At 48.5% G+C, this 22,481-nt stretch overlaps 1 protein-coding gene across 1 annotated transcript in view; it reads left to right on the top strand.

Annotated features, from left to right (window-relative positions):
* Positions 1-317: 317 nt before the first annotated feature.
* The window catches only part of SLC43A2 (solute carrier family 43 member 2), a 92,358-nt gene continuing 70,194 nt past the window's right edge, over positions 318-22,481 (top strand). The window contains exons 1-2 of the mRNA XM_075335329.1: positions 318-408; positions 14,907-15,092. Coding sequence (XP_075191444.1) covers positions 14,933-15,092 — 160 coding nt within the window. The 5' untranslated portion in view covers positions 318-408; positions 14,907-14,932. The remainder of the gene's footprint in view (positions 409-14,906; positions 15,093-22,481) is intronic.

Here is a 22,481-nt window from a genome sequence, read left to right as displayed (position 1 = left end):
AGTGCTGTCCTGGCCGCCTGGGATGTGGGCTCCGGGGTCCCTCCTGGATCTCCCCTTCTACTCTCCTCACTTTATTCTCTGGTTATATATGTATTTGTTCATCACTTCTCTCTATCTAGCCGCCTGCCGATTGGCTGGATTCTGTTTCTAGCCCCTGTCGGCCAATCACAGCCGAGCACTGTTTTTCTCAGAAGCTCCGCAATAAAAAGGACCCGAATAAAGAGAAATGAGAAAACAACTCGGTCGGGCCCGAGAAAGGCAACAAGAGGCTGCGGCACCGGAACCGATCCGGTCCAAATAAGGGAAAGAGGCAGCCCCGGGCCCCGCACCGCCGAGATCAGCGAGAAAAAGCCCTGCGCCGTCCAGGATCCCAGGCAGCATCCACTGTCATCACAGCCGGCGGCACCGGTGAGTACGGGTCCTGCCGGCAAGACAGCTGATGTCCCGGCATGGAGCGGGGGCAGCGGGGGGCGGAGAGGTGCGGGAGAGGCCCGGGAGACTGCCACACAGTGCCCACTATCACCAGTGCCCGGGAGCCCAGCGCACGGTGCCCACTATCCACACAGTGCCCACTATCACCACAGTGCCCACTATCACCACAGTGCCCACTATCACCAGTGCCCGGGAGCCCAGCGCACAGTGCCCACTATCCACACAGTGCCCACTATCACCAGTGCCCACTATCACCAGTGCCCGGGAGCCCAGCGCACAGTGCCCACTATCCACACAGTGCCCACTATCACCTGTGCCCACTATCACCAGTGCCCACTATCCACACAGTGCCCACTATCACCATTGCCCACTATCACCAGTGCCCGGGAGCCCAGCGCACAGTGCCCACTATCCACACAGCAGGACGTCAGTTGCGCTGTTGCCTCCTTGTATGCACAGGTAGAGACTGATCTGTGCCAGTAATTTGGCTGCATAATGTGATTATGTAAGATTGCCCTGTTGCCTGTATATACTCTGCTCATCTCTGTCCTGCCTGTATATACTCTGCTCATCTCTATACTACCTGTATATACTCTGCTCATCTCTGTCCTGCCTGTATATACTCTGCTCATCTGTCCTGCCTGTATATACTCTGCTCATCTCTGTCCTGCCTGTATATACTCTGCTCATCTCTGTACTGCCTGTATATACTCTGCTCATCTCTATACTACCTGTATATACTCTGCTCATCTCTGTCCTGCCTGTATATACTCTGCTCATCTGTCCTGCCTGTATATACTCTGCTCATCTCTGTCCTGCCTGTATATACTCTGCTCATCTGTCCTGCCTGTATATACTCTGCTCATCTCTGTCCTGCCTGTATATACTCTGCTCATCTGTCCTGCCTGTATATACTCTGCTCATCTCTGTCCTGCCTGTATATACTCTGCTCATCTGTCCTGCCTTTATATACTCTGCTCATCTCTGTCCTGCCTGTATATACTCTGCTCATCTGTCCTGCCTGTATATACTCTGCTCATCTCTGTCCTGCCTGTATATACTCTGCTCATCTGTCCTGCCTGTATATACTCTGCTCATCTCTGTCCTGCCTGTATATACTCTGCTCATCTGTCCTGCCTGTATATACTCTGCTCATCTCTGTACTGCCTGTATATACTCTGCTCATCTCTGTACTGCCTGAATATATATTCTGCTCCTCTGTCCTGCCTGTATATACTCTGCTCATCTCTGTCCTGCCTGTATATACTCTGCTCATCTGTCCTGCCTGTATATACTCTGCTCATCTCTGTCCTGCCTGTATATACTCTGCTCATCTCTGTCCTGCCTGTATATACTCTGCTCATCTCTGTCCTGCCTGTATATACTCTGCTCATCTGTCCTGCCTGTATATACTCTGCTCATCTCTGTCCTGCCTGTATATACTCTGCTCATCTCTGTCCTGCCTGTATATACTCTGCTCATCTCTATACTGCCTGTATATACTCTGCTCATCTCTGTCCTGCCTGTATATACTCTGCTCATCTCTATACTGCCTGTATATACTCTGCTCATCTCTATACTGCCTGTATATACTCTGCTCATCTCTTTACTGTCCTTTGTATACTTTGCTCATCTCTGTCCTGCCTGTATATACTCTGCTCATCTCTATACTGCCTGTATAGACTCTGCTCATCTCTGTCCTGCCTGTATATACTCTGCTCATCTCTGTCCTGCCTGTATAGACTCTGCTCATCTCTGTCCTGCCTGTATAGACTCTGCTCATCTCTGTCCTGCCTGTATATACTCTGCTCATCTCTATACTGCCTGTATATACTCTGCTCATCTCTATACTGCCTGTATATACTCTGCTCATCTCTTTACTGTCCTTTGTATACTTTGCTCATCTCTGTCCTGCCTGTATATACTCTGCTCATCTCTATACTGCCTGTATAGACTCTGCTCATCTCTGTCCTGCCTGTATATACTCTGCTCATCTCTGTCCTGCCTGTATAGACTCTGCTCATCTCTGTCCTGCCTGTATAGACTCTGCTCATCTCTGTCCTGCCTGTATATACTTTGCTCATCTCTGTCCTGCCTGTATATACTCTGCTCATCTCTATACTGCCTGTATATACTCTGCTCATCTCTATACTGCCTCTATATACTCTGCTCATCTCTTTACTGTCCTTTGTATACTTTGCTCTGTCTATACCGTCCGTGTATTCTGCGCCATATTTTCTCCTATTACGTCATTTATGAGCAGCTGTGCGCCATATCCCCTTTAGCCGTATCACTTCTCCCGGATACTGAATGTCGCTGTAAATTCTCCAGTGTGGCGTCTACACTGTTTTCCTTTGTCCGCGGACTCCTCTGCTATATACGGGGTGTCGTATATACAGGGTGTTATATATACAGGGTGTCGTATATACAGGGTGTTATATATACAGGGTGTCGTATACAGGGTGTTATATATACGGGGTGTCGTATATACAGGGTGTTATATATACAGGGTATTATATATGCGGGATGTGCCCGCTTTTCTCCCCGCCATGTCTGTGTCCCGGTGTCCACCTCATTACCGCGTCCTGATTAGCTCCTTTCCTTATTTTGCACCTCGTCCTTTCCATTCTCCGGATTGTCGCTGAAGTGACGGACTAGAGCCCGTTCTTATATACACTTCCGTCATCACTGACACCTGTGTACTGTCCTCAGTGTTTCACACCGTATTACAGCCGTGCGCCGAGCTGTCGGTCCATGGCGGACCCCTCTCCTTCCCTCAGTAGCACACACCCTCCCTCCTCCGTGCCCAGCCGCGCTCTCCCGTCTTCCCTCACGAGCACTTCTTCCGCAGAGCCGCAGCCTCGCGCCTGCCGGTTCAAACCGGCTGCTGTGACACCTGTCCCCCTCCCCTTGCCCGGCTTCAACTGACCGACCAATCACAGGAAACTCTTAAGTTTTGGTCAACCAATTACTGTTCTGGAGGCGGAGTTTGTCCCACAGGAGCGCGCCTATTTGCTCATTTTTAGCACAGCCGGGCGCTCGTCCGGGAAGTCATCCCCGACTCACTGTCAGACACTGTGCTCAGTGACAGAAGGGCGGTCCCCGACAGCGGCTGCGGGGCCGGCGCCTGGTCCTGTGTAATAACGGCCAGTGTGAGTGACTGCGGGGCCGGCGCCTGGTCCTGTGTAATAACGGCCAGTGTGAGTGACTGCGGGGCCGGCGCCTGGTCCTGTGTAATAACGGCCAGTGTGAGTGACTGCGGGGCCGGCGCCTGGTCCTGTGTAATAACGGCCAGTGTGAGTGACTGCGGGGCCGGCGCCTGGTCCTGTGTAATAACGGCCAGTGTGAGTGACTGCGGGGCCGGCGCCTGGTCCTGTGTAATAACGGCCAGTGTGTGTGACTGCGGGGCCGGCGCCTGGTCCTGTGTAATAACGGCCAGTGTGTGTGACTGCGGGGCCGGCGCCTGGTCCTGTGTAATAACGGCCAGTGTGTGTGACTGCGGGGCCGGCGCCTGGTCCTGTGTAATAACGGCCAGTGTGTGTGACTGCGGGGCCGGCGCCTGGTCCTGTGTAATAACGGCCAGTGTGTGTGACTGCGGGGCCGGCGCCTGGTCCTGTGTAATAACGGCCAGTGTGAGTGACTGCGGGGCCGGCGCCTGGTCCTGTGTAATAACGGCCAGTGTGAGTGACTGCGGGGCCGGCGCCTGGTCCTGTGTAATAACGGCCAGTGTGAGTGACTGCGGGGCCGGCGCCTGGTCCTGTGTAATAACGGCCAGTGTGTGTGACTGCGGGGCCGGCGCCTGGTCCTGTGTAATAACGGCCAGTGTGTGTGACTGCGGGGCCGGCGCCTGGTCCTGTGTAATAACGGCCAGTGTGAGTGACTGCGGGGCCGGCGCCTGGTCCTGTGTAATAACGGCCAGTGTGAGTGACTGCGGGGCCGGCGCCTGGTCCTGTGTAATAACGGCCAGTGTGAGTGACTGCGGGGCCGGCGCCTGGTCCTGTGTAATAACGGCCAGTGTGAGTGACTGCGAGGCCGGCGCCTGGTCCTGTGTAATAACGGCCAGTGTGAGTGACTGCGGGGCCGGCGCCTGGTCCTGTGTAATAACGGCCAGTGTGAGTGACTGCGGGGCCGGCGCCTGGTCCTGTGTAATAACGGCCAGTGTGTGTGACTGCGGGGCCGGCACCATGGCCTGTGGGATAACGACACCTGAGCGGCTGCGGAGCCGGCCCCTGGTCCTGTGGGATTACGGCCTCCTGTGTAGTATTAGTCACCTCAGACGAAGTGACTCAAAAAAATCCCACGAAACCCACGAAAAGCGTTTCTGGCGCGTCCCCATAGAGAAGTATATAACACGTGACTGGCACCTGTGGGCAACAGAAAACTAAAAAAAAGTCAGCGTTTTCCTGTGAAAACCGCAGTGTGTGAAACCAACGGACAGGATGTAACTGCAGGTGGCGGCTCAGAAAAGTATCGGGTGCTGCAGTACAGTATCGGCAGAGTTCACATGTGCTTCTTTAGAAGGGATCCTGCAGAGATCCACTGGGAAAATGATTTATGCTGTATCTGATTTTTAACATGGTGCATCCATTAACAGATTGCTACTTATCTTTCAATTGAAACAGATCCTGTAAGAAAAAATGCAGATCCATTACAAAGGCAAGAAAAATGGATTGCTTTCACACTTTCGGTTTCAGCTATGCGGCACAATCCGGCACTTTGCAGGAAAATCGCAACCGTTTATTTTTGCTGCCGGTTGCGATTTTCCTGCATAGACTTTAATTAGTGCCGCATTGTGCCGCAAGGCCTTGCGTTCCGTCCGTTTTTTGCCGCATGCGGCAGATTTAGCCGATGCGGCGGCCGGATGGAACGTTGCCTGGCACGTTTTTTCGTGCGGCAAAAAAAAAACGCATCGCGCCGCATTCGGCCGATGCGGTGCATTTTTCAATGCATGCCTATGGCGGCCGGATGCGGCGCGATGCGGCAATAACCGCATCCGGCCGCCGCATGCGTTTTTTGCCACTGCGCATACTCAGTAGCATGCCGCAAGCGGCAAAAACCGGACTGGCCGCAAAGGAAAAACTTATGCAAAGGATGCGGTGTTTTCACCGCATCCGTTGCATAGCTTGCACAGCCGGATTGAGCCGCAGAGCTCAAGCCGGATGTGTGAAGGTAGCCTTCACACTACGTCTTTTTAACATGCGTCCTGAACTGTTTTTTGCTGCAAAAGCGGATCCTGCTTTTACAGCAAAAAATGCATGCAAACGCATGTCTTATTTTGCAGGATCCTGTCACTGGATGTTTAGGGGCGGGCATTGGAGTCATGTGATCGGGAGTGAGGGGAAATAAACGTGCCAGACTGGGAGCCGGCATCCGACAGCTGCGAGGCTCGTAACCAAGGTAAACATCGGGTATACTTGCTTGGATACCCGATATTTACTTTGGTTACAAGCGTCTGCAGCTGCTAGGAGCCGGCTGCCTGCACACGTTACCAACGTAAACATCGGGTAACTAAGATAAGTGGTTACCCGATATTTACCTTGGTTACGAGTGTCCGCAGCTCTCAGGTGGGAGAGAGGGAGGGGGAGAGAGACAGAGGGAGGAGAGACAGAGGGAGGAGAGAGATAGACTGATCACAGAGGCTGGCTTCTGGGCATGCTCAGTAGAGCATGCAGGATCCTGCCTATCAGCACGCCAGCGTTCACATGCGTTTGCGTGCTGTTTAGGCTGGTTTCACACTACGTTTATTTAACATCCGTCCTGAACGTTTTTTTAACGCAGAAACGGATCCAGTGCAAATGCGTTTTCATTTCAATGCATTTGCAATGGACTCGCGTTAACATGCGTTCACCTGCGTTTGCGTGCGTTATAGTGAGGATCCAGCAAGTTGCAGTTTTTTAACATCTTTCAAAAACGCTACTTGTAGCGTTTTTGAGCTGCGTCCAAATACTGCAAATCGCTGGATCCTGACTAAACAGCATGCAAACGCAGGTGAACGCTGGCATACTGATAGGCAGGATCCTGCTTGCTCTACTGAGCATGCCCAGAACCAGCCTCCGTGATCAGTCTATCTCTCTCCTACCTCTCTGTCTCTCTCCCTCTCTCTCCTCCCTCTCTCTCTGTCTCCCCCCTCCCTCTCCCCCACCTGAGAGCTGCGGACACTCGTAACCAAGGTAAATATCGGGTAACCACTTATCTTAGTTACTCGATGTTTACGTTGGTAACGTGTGCAGGCAGCCGGCTCCTAGCAGCTGCAGACGCTTGTAACCAAAGTAAATACCCGATGTTTACCTTGGTTACAGCCTCGCAGCTGTCAGATGCCGGCTCCCAGTCTGGCACGTTTAGTTCCCCTCACTCCCGATCACATGACTCCAATGCCCGCCTCTAAACATCCAGTGACAGGATCCTGCAAAATAAGACATGCGTTTGCATGCGTTTTTTGCTGTAAAAGCAGGATCCGCTTTTGCAGCAAAAAAACGTTATGGACGGATGTTAAACGTAGTGTGAAACCAGCCTAAGTCAGGATCCAGCAATTTGCAGAAGTTGGACGCAGCTCAAAAACGCTACAAGTAGCGTTTTTGAAAGATGTTAAAAAACTGCAAGTCGCTGGATCCTCACTATAACGCACGCAAACGCAGGTGAACGCATGTTAACGCGAGTCCATTGCAAATGCATTGAAATGAAAATGCATTTGCACTGGATCCGTTTCTGTGTTAAAAAAACGTTCAGGACGCATGTTAAATAAACGTAGTGTGAAAGCAGCCTAAATAGCAATCCGTTAACAAATCTGTTCTCCATAGACTGCAATGTTAAAAAAACGGATTCAGCAGACATCAGTTAGGCCCCTTTCACATTGCGTTTGTACCTATGGTCACTGGTCTCGTCGGGGCATCCGTCTGAACCCACCCCCAGCAAACCGAGTTTTGGACGCAAACGCCGACGGGACCATTGACTATAATGGAGCAGATGGGAGTCAGCGTGTGCTGTCTTGCACCATTTTCGGGCATATACGTTTTCTGCAGGCGGACACCCGAATGTAGTAGACCACGTTCGGGTGTCCGCATGCAGAAAACGTATATGCCCGAAAATGATGCAAGACAGAGCACACACTGACTCCGTCTGCTCCATTATAGTCAATGGTTACGTCGGCGTATGCATCCAAAACCCGTTTTGCGGGAGAGGGGTTTGGACGGATGCCCCGATGGGACCAGTGAATGTAGGTAAAAAGCACAATGTGAAAGCGGCTAACGATTTAAGTTACAGAACTTTTTTCCACCGGATCTCTGCAGGATCTATCCTAAAGGATGATTACAGGATATGCAAACTCAGGACTAAGTTCTGCTCCAGTCCTACACAGGTTTTGGACTAACCCTATTTCAAAATGTATTTTTAGCCAAAAGATGCCTGTATTTACTGTGCACCCATCATTCACAATAAATCTCTCTCCATACTGCACTGCAACTTGCACTGCAGATCAGTGGGGTCCATGTCCTTTGAGCCCCACCGATCGCCCAAATCACAACTGCAGGAGAATGCACAGAGCAGTCTCTGACCCGTACACAGGTCTCACAGAGCGTTCTGGGCCGTACACCGTTCTCACAGAGCGATTTGGGCAGTACACCGATCTCAGAGCAGTCCGGGCAGTACACTGATCTCACAGAGCAGTCTGGGCCATACACCGTCTCACAGAGCAGTATCTGGGCCACACCATTTTCACAGCGATCTGGGCAGTACACCATTCTCACAGAGCGTTCTGGACCGTACAATGTTCTCACAGAGCGGTCTCTGGGCCTACACTGTTCTCACAGATCAGTGTCTGGTCCGTACACCGATCTCACAGAGCAGTCCGGGCAGTACACCGATCTCACAGAGCAGTCTGGGCCGTACACTGTTCTCACAGAGCAGTCTCTGGGCCATACACTGTCCTCACAGAATGGTCTCTGGGCCATACACTGTTCTCACAGAGCAGTCTCTGGGCCATACACTGTCCTCACAGAGCGGACTCTGGGCCATACACTGTCCTCAGAGAACGGTCTCTGGGCCATACACTGTCCTCACAGAACAGTCTCTGGGCCATACACTGTCCTCACAGAGCGGACTCTGGGCCATACACTGTCCTCACAGAGCGGACCCTGGGCCATACACTGTCCTCACAGAGCGGACTCTGGGCCATACACTGTCCTCACAGAGCGGACTCTGGGCCATACACTGTCCTCACAGAGCGGACTCTGGGCCATACACTGTCCTCACAGAGCGGACTCTGGGCCATACACTGTCCTCACAGAGCGGACTCTGGGCCACACACTGTCCTCACAGAGCGGACTCTGGGCCATACACTGTCCTCACAGAGCGGACTCTGGGCCATACACTGTCCTCACAGAACGGACTCTGGGCCATACACTGTCCTCACAGAACGGTCTCTGGGCCATACACTGTCCTCACAGAACGGTCTCTGGGCCATACACTGTCCTCACAGACTCACAGAGCGGACTCTGGGCCATACACTGTCCTCACAGAGCGGACTCTGGGCCATGCACTGTCCTCACAGAGCGGACTCTGGGCCATACACTGTCCTCACAGAGCGGACTCTGGGCCATACACTGTCCTCACAGAATGGTCTCTGGGCCATACACTGTCCTCACAGAGCGGTCTCTGGGTCATACACTGTCCTCACAGAGCGGACTCTGGGCCATACACTGTCCTCACAGAGCGGACTCTGGGCCATACACTGTCCTCACAGAGCGGACTCTGGGCCATACACTGTCCTCACAGAGCGGACTCTGGGCCATACACTGTCCTCACAGAGCGGTCTCTGGGTCATACACTGTCATCACAGAGCGGTCTCTGGGTCATACACTGTCCTCACAGAGCGGTCTCTGGGTCATACACTGTCCTCACAGAGTGCTGTACGGATTCCTAGACTTACTGATCAGCTCTTAAGCGGGCTTTACACGCTATGATATCGCTAGCAATTGCTAGCAATATCGAGCGTGTAAGCACCCGCCCCCGTCGTGTGTGCGATATCGTGTGATCGCTGCCGCAGCGAACATTATCGCTACGGCAGCGTCGCTGTGACTGCCGAACAATCCCTCCCTCAAGGGGGAGGGACGTGCGGCGTCACAGCGACATCACTAAGCGGCCGGCCAATCAAAGTGGAGGGGCGGAGATGAGCGGGACGTAACATCCCGCCCACCTCCTTCCTTCCGCATTGCGGCCGGCGGCAGGTAAGGAGACGTTCCTCGCTCCTGCGGTGTCACACATAGCGATGTGTGCTGCCGCAGGAACGAGGAACAACATCGATAATCAACCATTACCCATTTTTGGTTTTGGGACGACCTCTCCATGGTGAACGATTTTCACCATTTTTGAGGTCGCTGGTAAGTGTCACACGCTGCGATATCGTAATGGCGCCAGATGTGCGTCACTAACAACCTGACCCCGACGATAAAACATTAACGATATCGTAGCGTGTAAAGCCCCCTATACACTGCTTTGTGCACTCTCCTGCAGGAGTTGTCTACCTCAGTAAGGGTCTCCGGACAGACCTCCACCGATCAGCAGCACTCGGCATCCCCTACGTTATATAAAACTCACCAAGAAAATAAAACTGCATCTGAAAAGAGATCATCTTCTACTACACTTAATATTTCCAGTCCTATAAGCAGTGAATCGTTTAGGGATCATTTAGACATCAGTTTTTTGCATACGTGTTCAATCTGTATTTTGCACTGATAGTACTATAACCTGTTCACACGTCCATGTTTTTTTTTGTGGGCTGAGTTGCTCCTCACAAAATCCTGGAGACTTGTCTGGTGATCTAATTCTCAGATCAATCTCGCCAATGCAAGTCTATGGGTCTGGGAAAACATTGGATAGCAGTCAGATACCAACTGATGGGAGAAGCTTCAGAAACCAGCATTATATGACTTTTTTTATGGAGTGCGAGGATTTAGTGTGAGATTTAGGAAAGTTTTGTCCACTTTGTTGGTATTGTAGGGTATGTGCACACAGCGTCTTTTTAAGGCAGATTCTGCCTATAACCTACCTGAAATAGCATCGCATAAAAGGAACTTAATGCACAGTAGGGTTCCAAGCGTCCAGAAATTCCAGGATAGGGCTTTTTTTTTTTACCAATTCAATATAAAAAATTTAAGGCATGTGTGATTATTTTTTTTGAAGCTGAAGGAAATAATACAGATTATTATGACTATTTATCTTCATTTTGCAGTTTACAGTGATTGCAGCTGATGTCTTCATATCAGAATTATGGGCTGGAGACATGCATCACTTATAATTAGAATGATTTATTATGGGTTTCCAATGTGTCCATAAAAATATTGCTTGTCCCTGAATTTTTCATCAGCTGTCCAGAAAAAAATAACAAGTCAAGATGGCAACTGTGATGCAGAGCAATGTAAAAATAACATTGCTGTGCACACGTTCAGTTTTTTGTTACATCTTTTAAGGGTTTGAAGGTTCTGAGACCGTAAAGCACATGTTCATTGTTCAGATAGTGCAGTCCAACTCTGTTCAAAGTGAACCGTTCAGGTCCAATATGCACCCAGAACCATGAGAAGTTCTGGGTGCATATTGCTAATCCCTACCTAAGTGTCCCTGTATACACTAGCATAGATAAAGGGATCTTTAGAAAAAAAGTATTTGTAAAGATCCTTTATGATATGCTATGAGCGCACGGACTAGTCGCAAGGACGTTATATCCCCCAACTAGTCCGCCCTTTTAGCATGTTAGCACGCCCACAGGAGCGTGCTAACATGCTACTCAGTGCCCAGCGTCATCGGCGGTGACGCGCGTACCTGTGTCCACTGTTACCACCTAAGACACCGGGTTTAGAGTCAGTGCGCATGATCAGAAGTCTCAGCGCTTTCGGTCATGATCGGAAGTGACAGGGCATTCTGATCAGCAGTGACAGCAGACACAGGTACGCGCGTCACTGCCGCTGATGCAAGGCAATGGGCATTGAATAGCATGTTAGCATGCCCACAGGGGCATGCTAGCATTGTAAGAGGGCGGAATGAGGAACTAACGCCCTTGCAAGTAGTCCCTGTGCTCATTAACATATCATAAAGGACGTTTAGAAATACTTTTTCTAGAGATCTCTTTATCTATGCTAGTGTATACAGGGACGGTTAGGCAGGGATTAGAAATATGTACCCAGAACTGCTCGTGATTCTGGGTGCATATTGCACCTGACAGGTTTCCTTTAATGTGTTTATTAACAGCTGATCGGTGGGGTGTCAGGTGTCGGACCCCCACCATTCTTATCTTGTGACCTAAACTATGGGGACAAAACCCTTCAGTCCTTAGATTTTAGATTCACACCCTGCAATGCTGTATTATCAGATTTTTCTAACTTGATGTTTATTTTGAAAATCTATGTTGTATAGGTACGTCCATGGTGCTAAAGGGGTTAACTCACATTCTCCTTTATGACATCACTCTGCAGAGCAATGTCATATTTTCCTTGCACTTTCCATATTTCCAATGCATTACCCTGGTACAAAGGTTCAGTACATACAACCGTGGTGCCTGGAATATAAGCCATCCATGTCATGTCATCCTGTTGGATTGCTCTTACCGTCAGGCTGCACCTTTGCTGAACTGCTTGTTCTAGTAAATAATTCAGACCTCTTCATTTTTCTGGATTTGCTCTTAATACACATGTTAGAGACACAGTCAGATGCAGCTTCTCAGTACCGGAGAATAAAGATTTAATAAGTACCGAAGTCTAAAAATTCCATTGGAGGCGTATGAGCCGTCATTTATTATCGGAGCTGCAGCTAGATATTATTTCTGGTGGAGGACTATTTTAGGACTATGTTTAAACATTTCCTTTATTTCTGTATTGAGGCCATAAAGTTTTGGAAAAACCATGTGACCTTCTAATGTGACATCCATCCCATAATCTGCAATCACCGCTTAGGTAGAAATGAGTAGATGTGATTACATTGGCTTTTAGTAGCAGTATCAAATTTACATAAAAAGGGACATTAAAATAATACAAAACATGTAAAATCTTATAATGAAGACTTTTAACAAGAAATATCAGTACAGGAGATATGTGATATCAAGTATTGATTATGGGCTGATATTTTTCTCAACTTCCTGGCAGTCATCACACTGACACTCAATGTAAATGAAACAGACAACTTGGCAGCACATGAAGATAAGACTTAAAGGGGCATTGACACAGAGGACACATCCACAGGATATGCTAGAAATGTTTGTGAGATGCGGGTGTCCCCTGACTGCCGCCGACGTCACATCCAAAACGGGGGTGAATTCGATGGGTGTTAGGCTGCTTTCACACATCAGTTTTTTGGCATCAGGCACGATCCGGCGAAAAAACTGATGCGACGGATCCGGCGAAAAACGGATCAGTTGCATCAGTTTTTTCCATCAGTTCCTTCAGTTTTTTGACAGATCCGGTGTGATACTGAGCATGCTCAGTTCAGAAAAAACGGATCCGGCGGCCGGAGGCTTCCATTATAAAACAGCCGTACAGCACCGGATCCGGCTCAATCCGTTTTTTTTTTGCCGGACACAAAAACGTTCACTTCAACGTTTCATCCGGCCGCCGGACAAAAAACGGATGAAACGCAAGACCATCCAGCACAATCCGGCGCTAATGAAAGTCTATGGGGGAAAGAACGGATCTGACGGCATCAGATGCTGGATCCGTTTTTTCATGTTTTTGCCGGATTGTGCCTGATGGAAAAAAACTGATGTGTGAAAGCAGCCTTATGAGGACAGGGGCCGCATCTGTCACATATTAATGGCATATTCTTTAGCTGACGGATAAGTGTAAAGATTTCTTTTTTATGTGTTTGGCTTTTTCCATTTGAGTATATGGGAGCTTGACATATGTATGTGTCCAGTGCTTCTTATATTCCGCATCTTGATATGGTGACCCTTTTGCCTGGAGAAAGAAGACCACTCCAAGGACCCCCGTTCTGATAGATGGAGGTCAGACAGGTGCGTTCAGCTGCCCCATCTGGGCTCATCCTTAATCGAAACGGTCTAGTAATGAGCTGTTTGTATAAATGTGTGTGTGTGGACAGGTTAAAGGATGTTTGTCACCTTTTTTATGATATGTGTAGAAAAAGAAAGATATCAGAATGGGAAGCAATTGGACTTGGGTTAAGGATCCCTATCTTATCTGTATCCACCTTGTTTGTTGGCTAGAAGCCTTGGGGAAGCAGTCACTTATCTGTTGTTTTTTTTTTTAGTCTCCACTTCTATAATCTTGAGGAATTAAGCCAATAGATCTTTGCCCCTCTTTATATCATGAAGGTGATAAGATTGAACCCAATGACTTTGTGTTTGCTTGCTAACTGCTTCCCTGCCTGCGCCTTGTGTCTGCTCTGATCTGTGTACATGGTGGTGCTGTACAAACAGGCGGCTGTTAGGAATTCACAATTACCTGGAGAAGACACGGAAACAGGTGGGGACGTCTTTAGGTAGTAGAATTACTAATGAAAAAGGACTATATATGTGTAATTTCTACAAAATTACATTATTCTGCAGAATCAATATCAATGACAATGTTTAGATACTTTATTGTTTGCATGACTTATTCCAGCGCCACTTTTTTAGTTATATCATGGTACATTGGCAATCCAGACAGTATAGTAGATTGTGGATTTAGCTTTAATCCTCAGTGAAGTGCATTGGGTTTACAGGCGGGGGTTGGCTGAAGGGGGGGATATGAGGTAGCTGAAGAAACCCAAAAGCCCGACGGTAGCAAGAACAGACAGGTAAGGTGTCCCGTTACAGATTTTGCATTGGGGTACAGCAGTTTCTACCCTTCTGATGACAGCTATCCACTTACAGGGGTTGTCCAGGATAGCAATTTAGATAGGTCATCAATATCGGATCAGTGGGAGCAGTACCGGAGGATGGCTGTTGCACAGAGTTAAAAGCTGCGGTGTCCTTGCTCCCTACAGTTTTGTTCCAGCTGCTGTGATAGCTGCTGATCGGTGGAGGTGTCGAGTGTTTGACCCTCACCAATCTGATAGTGATGACTTGGTCACATGTTAGACAATGTTATACTAGGAGAATTGTGTCATAAGTATCTCTGCTTGTGAATGGAGAAAACAACTTAACTTACAGCAAATGGACTAGAACTGACCGAGAATTAAATGTCAGCGAGTTATCTGCCCCCTCCTTGCAAAAGGGAAGGATCGCTCAAATAACAGACCTGAATAATGAGTACTGACATCCATGAGAAGTGCACACGTGAGCTTGCTGCATCCATTGTCATATGTCTATTAGGACACATAGGTGGGGTTAGTGTGACTTTAGGCTCTGGAGGATCGGCATCCATAGAAACCACTGGATGTAGATTGGTTTCATTGATCTATGCAGGATTGCATCAGCACAGATGGGAAATAAGCACTTTATAGTGTTTCTCCAAATTATATCTGCTGGTAATAATGTTTATTTCTCAATTTTGCAGACTGACAATCACTAGAAGAAAAGAAAATGGCACCTACATTAGCTACAGCGCATCGGCGTCGGTGGTGGATGGCATGTACTGCCGTGATCGAAAATCTCTTCTTCTCTGCAGTACTTCTAGGCTGGGGATCCCTGCTTATCATGCTGAAATCCGAGGGGTTCTACTCTAACCTGTGCAGCTATCCAGGTACTACATAACTTTGGAAACATCATTATTGTAAAATTTATTTTAAAAGTTTTTTGAGGATCTAAACATTGTTGGCCTTAACCAGCTATGTACAGTATCTTATACAGCAGCTCAGTATCATAAGCCCCCTCCTGCTGCTGAACGACGCGGTTCACAGGGCTCAGACTGCTGCCTATGACAAGTGGCATTTTTTATATGGATTGACCCTTAGTTTACCACTAGATTATGTAACTAAGAAGCAACCCATCATTCTGTGAATATAAACGGTGATGGCTTGCTGCTTGGATGCTCTGTATGTAGAGCTCTCCCACTCAATGTGACACATCTCTTCATTATGGTGCAGTTACTCAGGATATTTTCTAAGCCATTATTGATTTGATGAAGGATTTATGGTGACATCAGTTAGAGAAATGACTAAAATAGCAAGTGTGGTGTTAACAATTCTGCTTATGAAATGCATAACTTGGTGCATAGAGTAAGACAACACTTTTGTTCATTCATTCATTCATTCATTCATTCATTAACAGAGACCAAAAATACAGTGAAATGTGACAATGTGAAATAAACAATTGTATACATAGCACTAGACATGGTTACATCTCACAAAAAATGAGAGACCATATTTAAAGGTGCATTTAGATGGACAACAATTGATGAACGATCATTTGTAAGAATTATTATTATTATTATTTATTTATAGAGCACCATTAATTCCATGGTGCTGTGCATGATAAGGGGTTACATATAGAATACATACACAAGTTACAGTAGACATACTAGTACAGAGGGAAGAGAGCCCTGCCCTTGCGGGCTTACATTCTATAGGATTTGAGGAGGAGACAGTAGGTGGGATGTAGATTGGGCGGCAGCACCGCACGGTGGTCTGTGCAAAAATGTCAGTGTTCATCCGCCAAATGAGCAGACGTTCTTTCGGTGACTGGATCATATATGCAGGCATAAAAATCATTTAACCAGGGGATGTGCTACTGATATCATAATCCTGTTAATGGGCAGAGATCATCTACATGCACCTTTGCTGATACAATAACAATTATAATCCCAATTTCTAGCAGGATGAATAAGCATTGGACATGTTCTACTTTTAAAGATACACTATGTTAAAATTCACATTACAGACGGATAAGGGTTAAAATTTGCACTATGAAAGGGGCGCTTATGTATGGGCTGGGTGGTTTAAAGAGAGATTTCATCCATGCAGTCGGCTCCATAGATTTGTGTCTTCATAAGATGTCTTAAAAATACAAGGATAGTCGGGGTCTGCTGGAGTAGGTAGAATCTCTGTGAGTGGATCTTTGCTGTGGCTGATAGAAGGGATCCTGATGTCTAAATGCTGTTATACCTATTGTAGACCCTGGGGGGGTGGTACGGTATATGGCACAGGGTTGGAAGATCAGCAAGGAGAGACACTGCCAGTGGCCTGCATCAGGCATTACACAGTGGATGATTTTTTTTCTTGTCGTGACTAGAGTTGAGCGGATCGGCTATAATCTGAGTCTGACGGATCCGGATCGGGTTGCCGCCGAAGTGAATCGGGATCTTTTGTCATTGATCTCATATTTTATGTTAACCTAAAAATTACTGTTTGCAGGAAATTCACTGGTTAACCACATTAGATTAAAGTCCTTGGAACCCGCTGATTTTCTGGAGACCAGCCAACCATCTACCGTATTTTTCGGACTATAAGACGCACCGGACTATAAGACACACCCTGGTTTTAGAGGAGGAAAATAGGAAAATAAAATTTTAAGCAAAAAATGTGGTCATGACACACTGTCATGGGGCGAGGATCTGCTGCTGACACTGTTATGGGGGTAATGTCCCCAAATTCTCTACTAAGGTGCCGCATCCTGGTAATGATCCTCCCTGCCTGGTATATACAGTATATGTCCCTCATCCGCTATACACCGTAATCCTGCCATATGGCCGCATCCTGCTATATACTGGCATGTGGTCGCATCCTGCTATATAACCCATCATGGCATATGGCCCCATCCGGCTCATAATATGCCCCCATCTGGTTCATAATATGCCCCCATCCGGCTCATAATATGCCCCATCCGGCTCATAATATGCCCCCATCCGGCTCATAATATGCCCCATCCGGCTCATAATATGCCCCCATCCGGCTCATAATATGCCCCCATCTGGCTTATCATATGCCCCCATCCGGCTCATCATATGCCCCCATCCGGCTCATCATATGCCCCCATCCTGCTCATAATATGCCCCCATCCGGCTCATAATATGCCCCCATCCGGCTCATAATATGCCCCCATCTGGCTCATAATATGCCCCCATCTGGCTCATCATATGCCCCCATCCGGCTCATAATATGCCCCCATCCTGCTCATAATATGCCCCCATCCGGCTCATAATATGCCCCCATTCGGCTCATAATATGCCCCCATCTGGCTCATCATATGCCCCCATCCGGCTCATCATATGCCCCCATCCGGTTCATAATATGCCCCCATCCTGCTCATAATATGCCCCCATCTGGCTCATAATATGCCCCCATCCGGCTCATAATATGCCCCCATCTGGCTCATAATATGCCCCCATCCGGCTCATAATATGCCCCCATCCTGCTCATAATATGCCCCCATCATGCTCATAATATGCCCCCATCCGGCTCATAATATGCCCCCATCCTGGTGTATGGCCGCATCCTGTGGCACATAAAAAAAATAAACGTTCATACTCACCTCACTTTACCTCACTCCCTGCAGCATCGCTCGTCCTTCCGTCTGTGTCAGCGGCAGCGCCGCTGATTGGAGCCGTCCCCATTACCCTGCTGGATCGCGATCATCTCCTGTGTCTGTTCCAGTGTCCCGGCGGCTGCGTGTGGACACGTGCGCACAGCGATGACGTCATCGCTGTGCGGCCGCTAGTCTCCACTCAGCTGCCGGCACAAACACAGGAGATGATCGCGATCCAGCAGGGTAATGGGGACGGCTCCAATCAGCGGCGCTGCCGCTGACACTGACGGAAGGACGAGCGATGCTGCAGGGAACAGTGAGTACTGTACACTCACTGATTCACTGCTCCCCGCGCTGATGATGACGCGCGGGGAGCAGTGAATACAGCCGCACATGATCACTCCAGGCCGTAGTTGCCAGGGGTGATCATGCGAGCCGGCTGTTTATCCCCCGCCCATCATCCCGCCCACCTGTCAGCGCCGGCTTCAGCGCTGAGGGATGATGGGCGGGGGATGGGCGTGCATATTAAATGAGCGGGTCCACGTGGTCACGGCAGGCTGCTACAGCCTGCTCGTGCCCCCGATGACCCGCTCCACCGCAGCACCCACATTCCCCGCAGCCCTATATTCAGACCATAAGACGCACCCCCTACTTTCCCCCAACATTTGGGGGGAAAAAAGTGCGTCTTATGGTCCGAAAAATACGGTAATGTGTATGGGGAGGTCAGAAGAGATAGAGATCAACTTTAGTAATGGAAACAGAAAAAGGGAAGGAAAACAAACAAACAATCTCAAAAGCGATCGCAGCATGTTTTCAGGATTGAGCTTCCATACCTCTCATTACCCAGTGAAGCTTATATTCTTCTAATTGGTAAACCGAGGCGGATGACCATCCGATATGATGATAGTCATTCATGTCTTCTATGTGAATCTCAGATTTGTGAGTAGGCTCAATGTCTGGGATCAATACTGAATCTGTTAGTTTTAGATCTGCAAACACAAACTCCAAGGATGATTAACAAGAACAGAACATTAGACGACTGGTTCTGCTGCGTCGTGTCGTGTTCATCACTAAGCATGCTCCATTAGATGTGCCGGACAATTGCATCCATGTGTGACGTACGGCGTTTTATTCCGTCTTACCCAGTTCCTTTTGTAGTAATAAAGCATTTAAGGAGGATTTATAACTTTGATAAATATATTTTTATATATGTTTTTATCAATCTGGAAAAAGCTCCAGATGTCGACATCCAATTATGTCCACAGCCTATACGGATGTTGTGTCCTTCTCACATGCAGTGTGTATTGGTTGGACAGGACAATGTTGGGCATGTCCCACCTCTCTCCTGATGGTATGTGTATGAGGGGGTCTGGAGAAATAGCTGAATGAGCAAATGTGCAACAGCTGTCTAACTTTTAGTTGTTGTACGATATAGTCTGAAGTTCTAAGTTTAGCATGTAATATACTGCAGGACGGCACATCTTCTCTGTCATTAACCTTAGAGCTGTCTCGGTATATGCTTATTACATAGACTGTAGTTATAATGACCTCTTTATCCCATTGTCAGCAAATGTACTTGGAGCTAGGTAAGTGAAACACATAAGTAGCCTACTGGATGTCAGCTCACGGAAGAGCGGGGTAATTATACCTCCTGCTTGGTAATAGATTCAGTCAGGAGAATTGTTCCTCGTGAGTCAGGTATGTAACCTACAAGAATTAGTGTGAAAGCCATGATCTTGAAGCTGCAGAGTCTTTATGTCAGTGCCCTTCTACCGCTAACAATTCTAGCTAAATATTCAGAATGAAACATCACTTACACAACACAGTAATACCATAACACACTTATCTATGAAAACTGACATATAGGAAATCTCGCCATGTTATCACAGCACAGCTTTCATTTTTCCAGAAAAATGAGGCATGTTTGGTAAATGCACCCTGGTAACAGTCCAATGTGTCCTCTCATTCTCATAATGGCCGTGGTTATCCCAGAAAGACCATTTATTACTAGAGTTGGTGCGAATTTGTTCTCACATTCCACTCCATCGGCCACAACAGTGGTCTGTAGCTGCTGGACAGGAGAGGGAGTACCGCCTTTTATCTGGCAACATCCACAAGCTTTTATTTTGGTTAGCAGGTCTGTGGCAAACATCACATGTGTATCACACTGCAATGATAATGTCACGCCAGGCCAGCTAATCAAAGGAAGAGCCGCATATCCACCCTGCAAGAAGCAGTACTCCTTCTCCCATCACAGGAGCCACAGACCACTGTTGTGTCTTATGGAATGGGAGGTGCAAATCGATTTCCAGCAAAGATGCGGGAATCCTGGCAGTACACTGATCACCTGTCCAATGGATAGATAATAACTGTTGTTGGTGGGATAACGCCTTTAAAAAAATGATCTTGTTTCATGGCCATCACACCGTCCATATGTCCTATTAAAATGATTGAGATGTCTCCTCTATAAACCAGAACAAACAGCCCCTTTGACAGTCCGAGCCTTTCCTTGCATTATTACCGTATCTTTCGCTTTATAAGACGCACTTCCCCCCCCCCCCAAATTTTGGGGGAAAGTAGGGGGTGCGTCTTTGAGCCGAATATACGGGGGGGGGGGTGTATGTATATATATATATATATATATATGTACACTGCAGGGTCCAGCGGAGGTGGGGGCAGCTGTTAAGCGCTGCTGGGTGCAGGTGAACGCTGCAGGCGGCAGCGTCAGGGTATGTGCGCACGTTGCTTTTTACCTGCTTTTTACCTGCTTTTTTGCTGCTTTTTCTTCTGCGCTGTTTAATGCCAAAATGGATGTGTTCTTCTATTCAAGCAAAGTCTATGGGAATTTGGGTTTCTTGTTCACACTATGTTGTTCAAAATGCTGCCTTTTTGTGGCAGAACTTTGGTCAAAAACTCAGCTTTTCAAAGAAGCAACATGTCAATTGTTTTTGCCATTTGGGTTTTGCATTGCAAAGCTGAGTTTTTGACCAAAGTTCTGCCACAAAAAGGCAGCATTTTGAACAACATAGTGTGAACAAGAAACCCAAATTCCCATAGACTTTGCTTGAATAGAAGAACACATCCATTTTGGCATTAAACAGCGCAGAAGAAAAAGCAGCAAAAAAGCAGGTAAAAAGCAGGTAAAAAGCAACGTGCGCACATACCCTTAGATCTCCTGCTCCCGGTCATATAATATGCACAGCCGCTGTCCATCACCGTGGTGCTGAAACCGCACCGCAGTGACGGGCTGGGGCAGCGGAGCATATTATATGAGCCCACGCCCCCCTGTGTTAGATATGGCCCCCAGGCTGCTGCTCATCCTAAACTAAAAAAGCTTTACTTACCCCCTCCAGCGTTTCTCCCCGGTGTCCCTGCTTCCACTGTGATCAGGCAGGCACGCAGAGATAAAGTCACTCTGCTGTGCCGATCACATGACCGGCACCAAGAACCAGGAAGTGGAGGAACAGAAGCACGGAGGGAGACAGGAGGGAGATCAGCGCTGGAGGAGGTAAGGAAAGAGTCTTTTATTTTACTATGGGCAGCAGCATGGGGGTGATATCTAACACAGGGGAACGTGTGCAATCCATATGGGGCCATAGGCAGCACAGGGGAACGTATGCAATCCATAGGGTGCCATAGGCAGCACAGGGGAACGTGTGCAATCCATAGGGGGCCATAGGCAGCACAGGGGAACGTGTGCAATCCATAGGGGCCATAGGCAGCACAGGGGAATGTATGCAATCCATAGGGGGCCATAAGCAGCACAGGGGAATGTGTGCAATCCATAGGGGGCCATACGCAGCACAGGGGAACATGTGCAATCCATAGGGGGCCATAGGCAGCACAGGGGAATGTGTGCAATCCACAGGGGGCCATAAGCAACACAAGGGAACGTATGAAATCCATAGGGGGCCATAGGTAGCACAGGGAAACGTGTGAAATCCATAGGGGGCCATAGGCAGCACAGGGGAACATGTGCAATCCATAGGGGGCCATAGGCAGCACAGGGGAATGTGTGCAATCCATAGAGGGCCATAGACAGCACAGGGGAATGTATGCAATCCATAGGGGGCCATAGGCAGCACAGGGGAACGTGTGCAATCCATAGGGGGCCATAGGCAGCACAGGGGAACGTATGCAATCCATAGGGGGCCATAGGCAGCACAGGGGAACATGTGCAATCCATAGGGGGCCTAGGCAGCACAGGGGAATGTGTGCAATCCATAGAGGGCCATAGGCAGCACAGGGGAATGTGTGCAATCCATAGGGGGCCATAGGCAGCACAGGGGAATGTGTGCAATCCACAGGGGGCCATAAGCAACACAGGGGAACGTATGAAATCCATAGGGGGCCATAGGTAGCACAGGGAAACGTGTGAAATCCATAGGGGGCCATAGGCAGCACAGGGGAACATGTGCAATCCATAGGGGGCCATAGACAGCACAGGGGAATGTGTGCAATCCATAGAGGGCCATAGGCAGCACAGGGGAATGTATGCAATCCATAGGGGGCCATAGGCAGCACAGGGGAACGTGTGCAATCCATAGGGGGCCATAGGCAGCACAGGGGAACGTATGCAATCCATAGGGGGCCATAGGCAGCACAGGGGAACGTGTGCAATCCATAGGGGGCCTAGGCAGCACAGGGGAATGTGTGCAATCCATAGAGG

Source organism: Anomaloglossus baeobatrachus, chromosome 2 (genome assembly GCF_048569485.1).
Source record: "Anomaloglossus baeobatrachus isolate aAnoBae1 chromosome 2, aAnoBae1.hap1, whole genome shotgun sequence".
Taxonomy (NCBI): Eukaryota; Metazoa; Chordata; class Amphibia; order Anura; family Aromobatidae; genus Anomaloglossus; species Anomaloglossus baeobatrachus.
The sequence above is the reverse complement of the archived record's forward strand: the minus strand, read 5'-3'. Positions and strand labels throughout refer to the sequence as shown.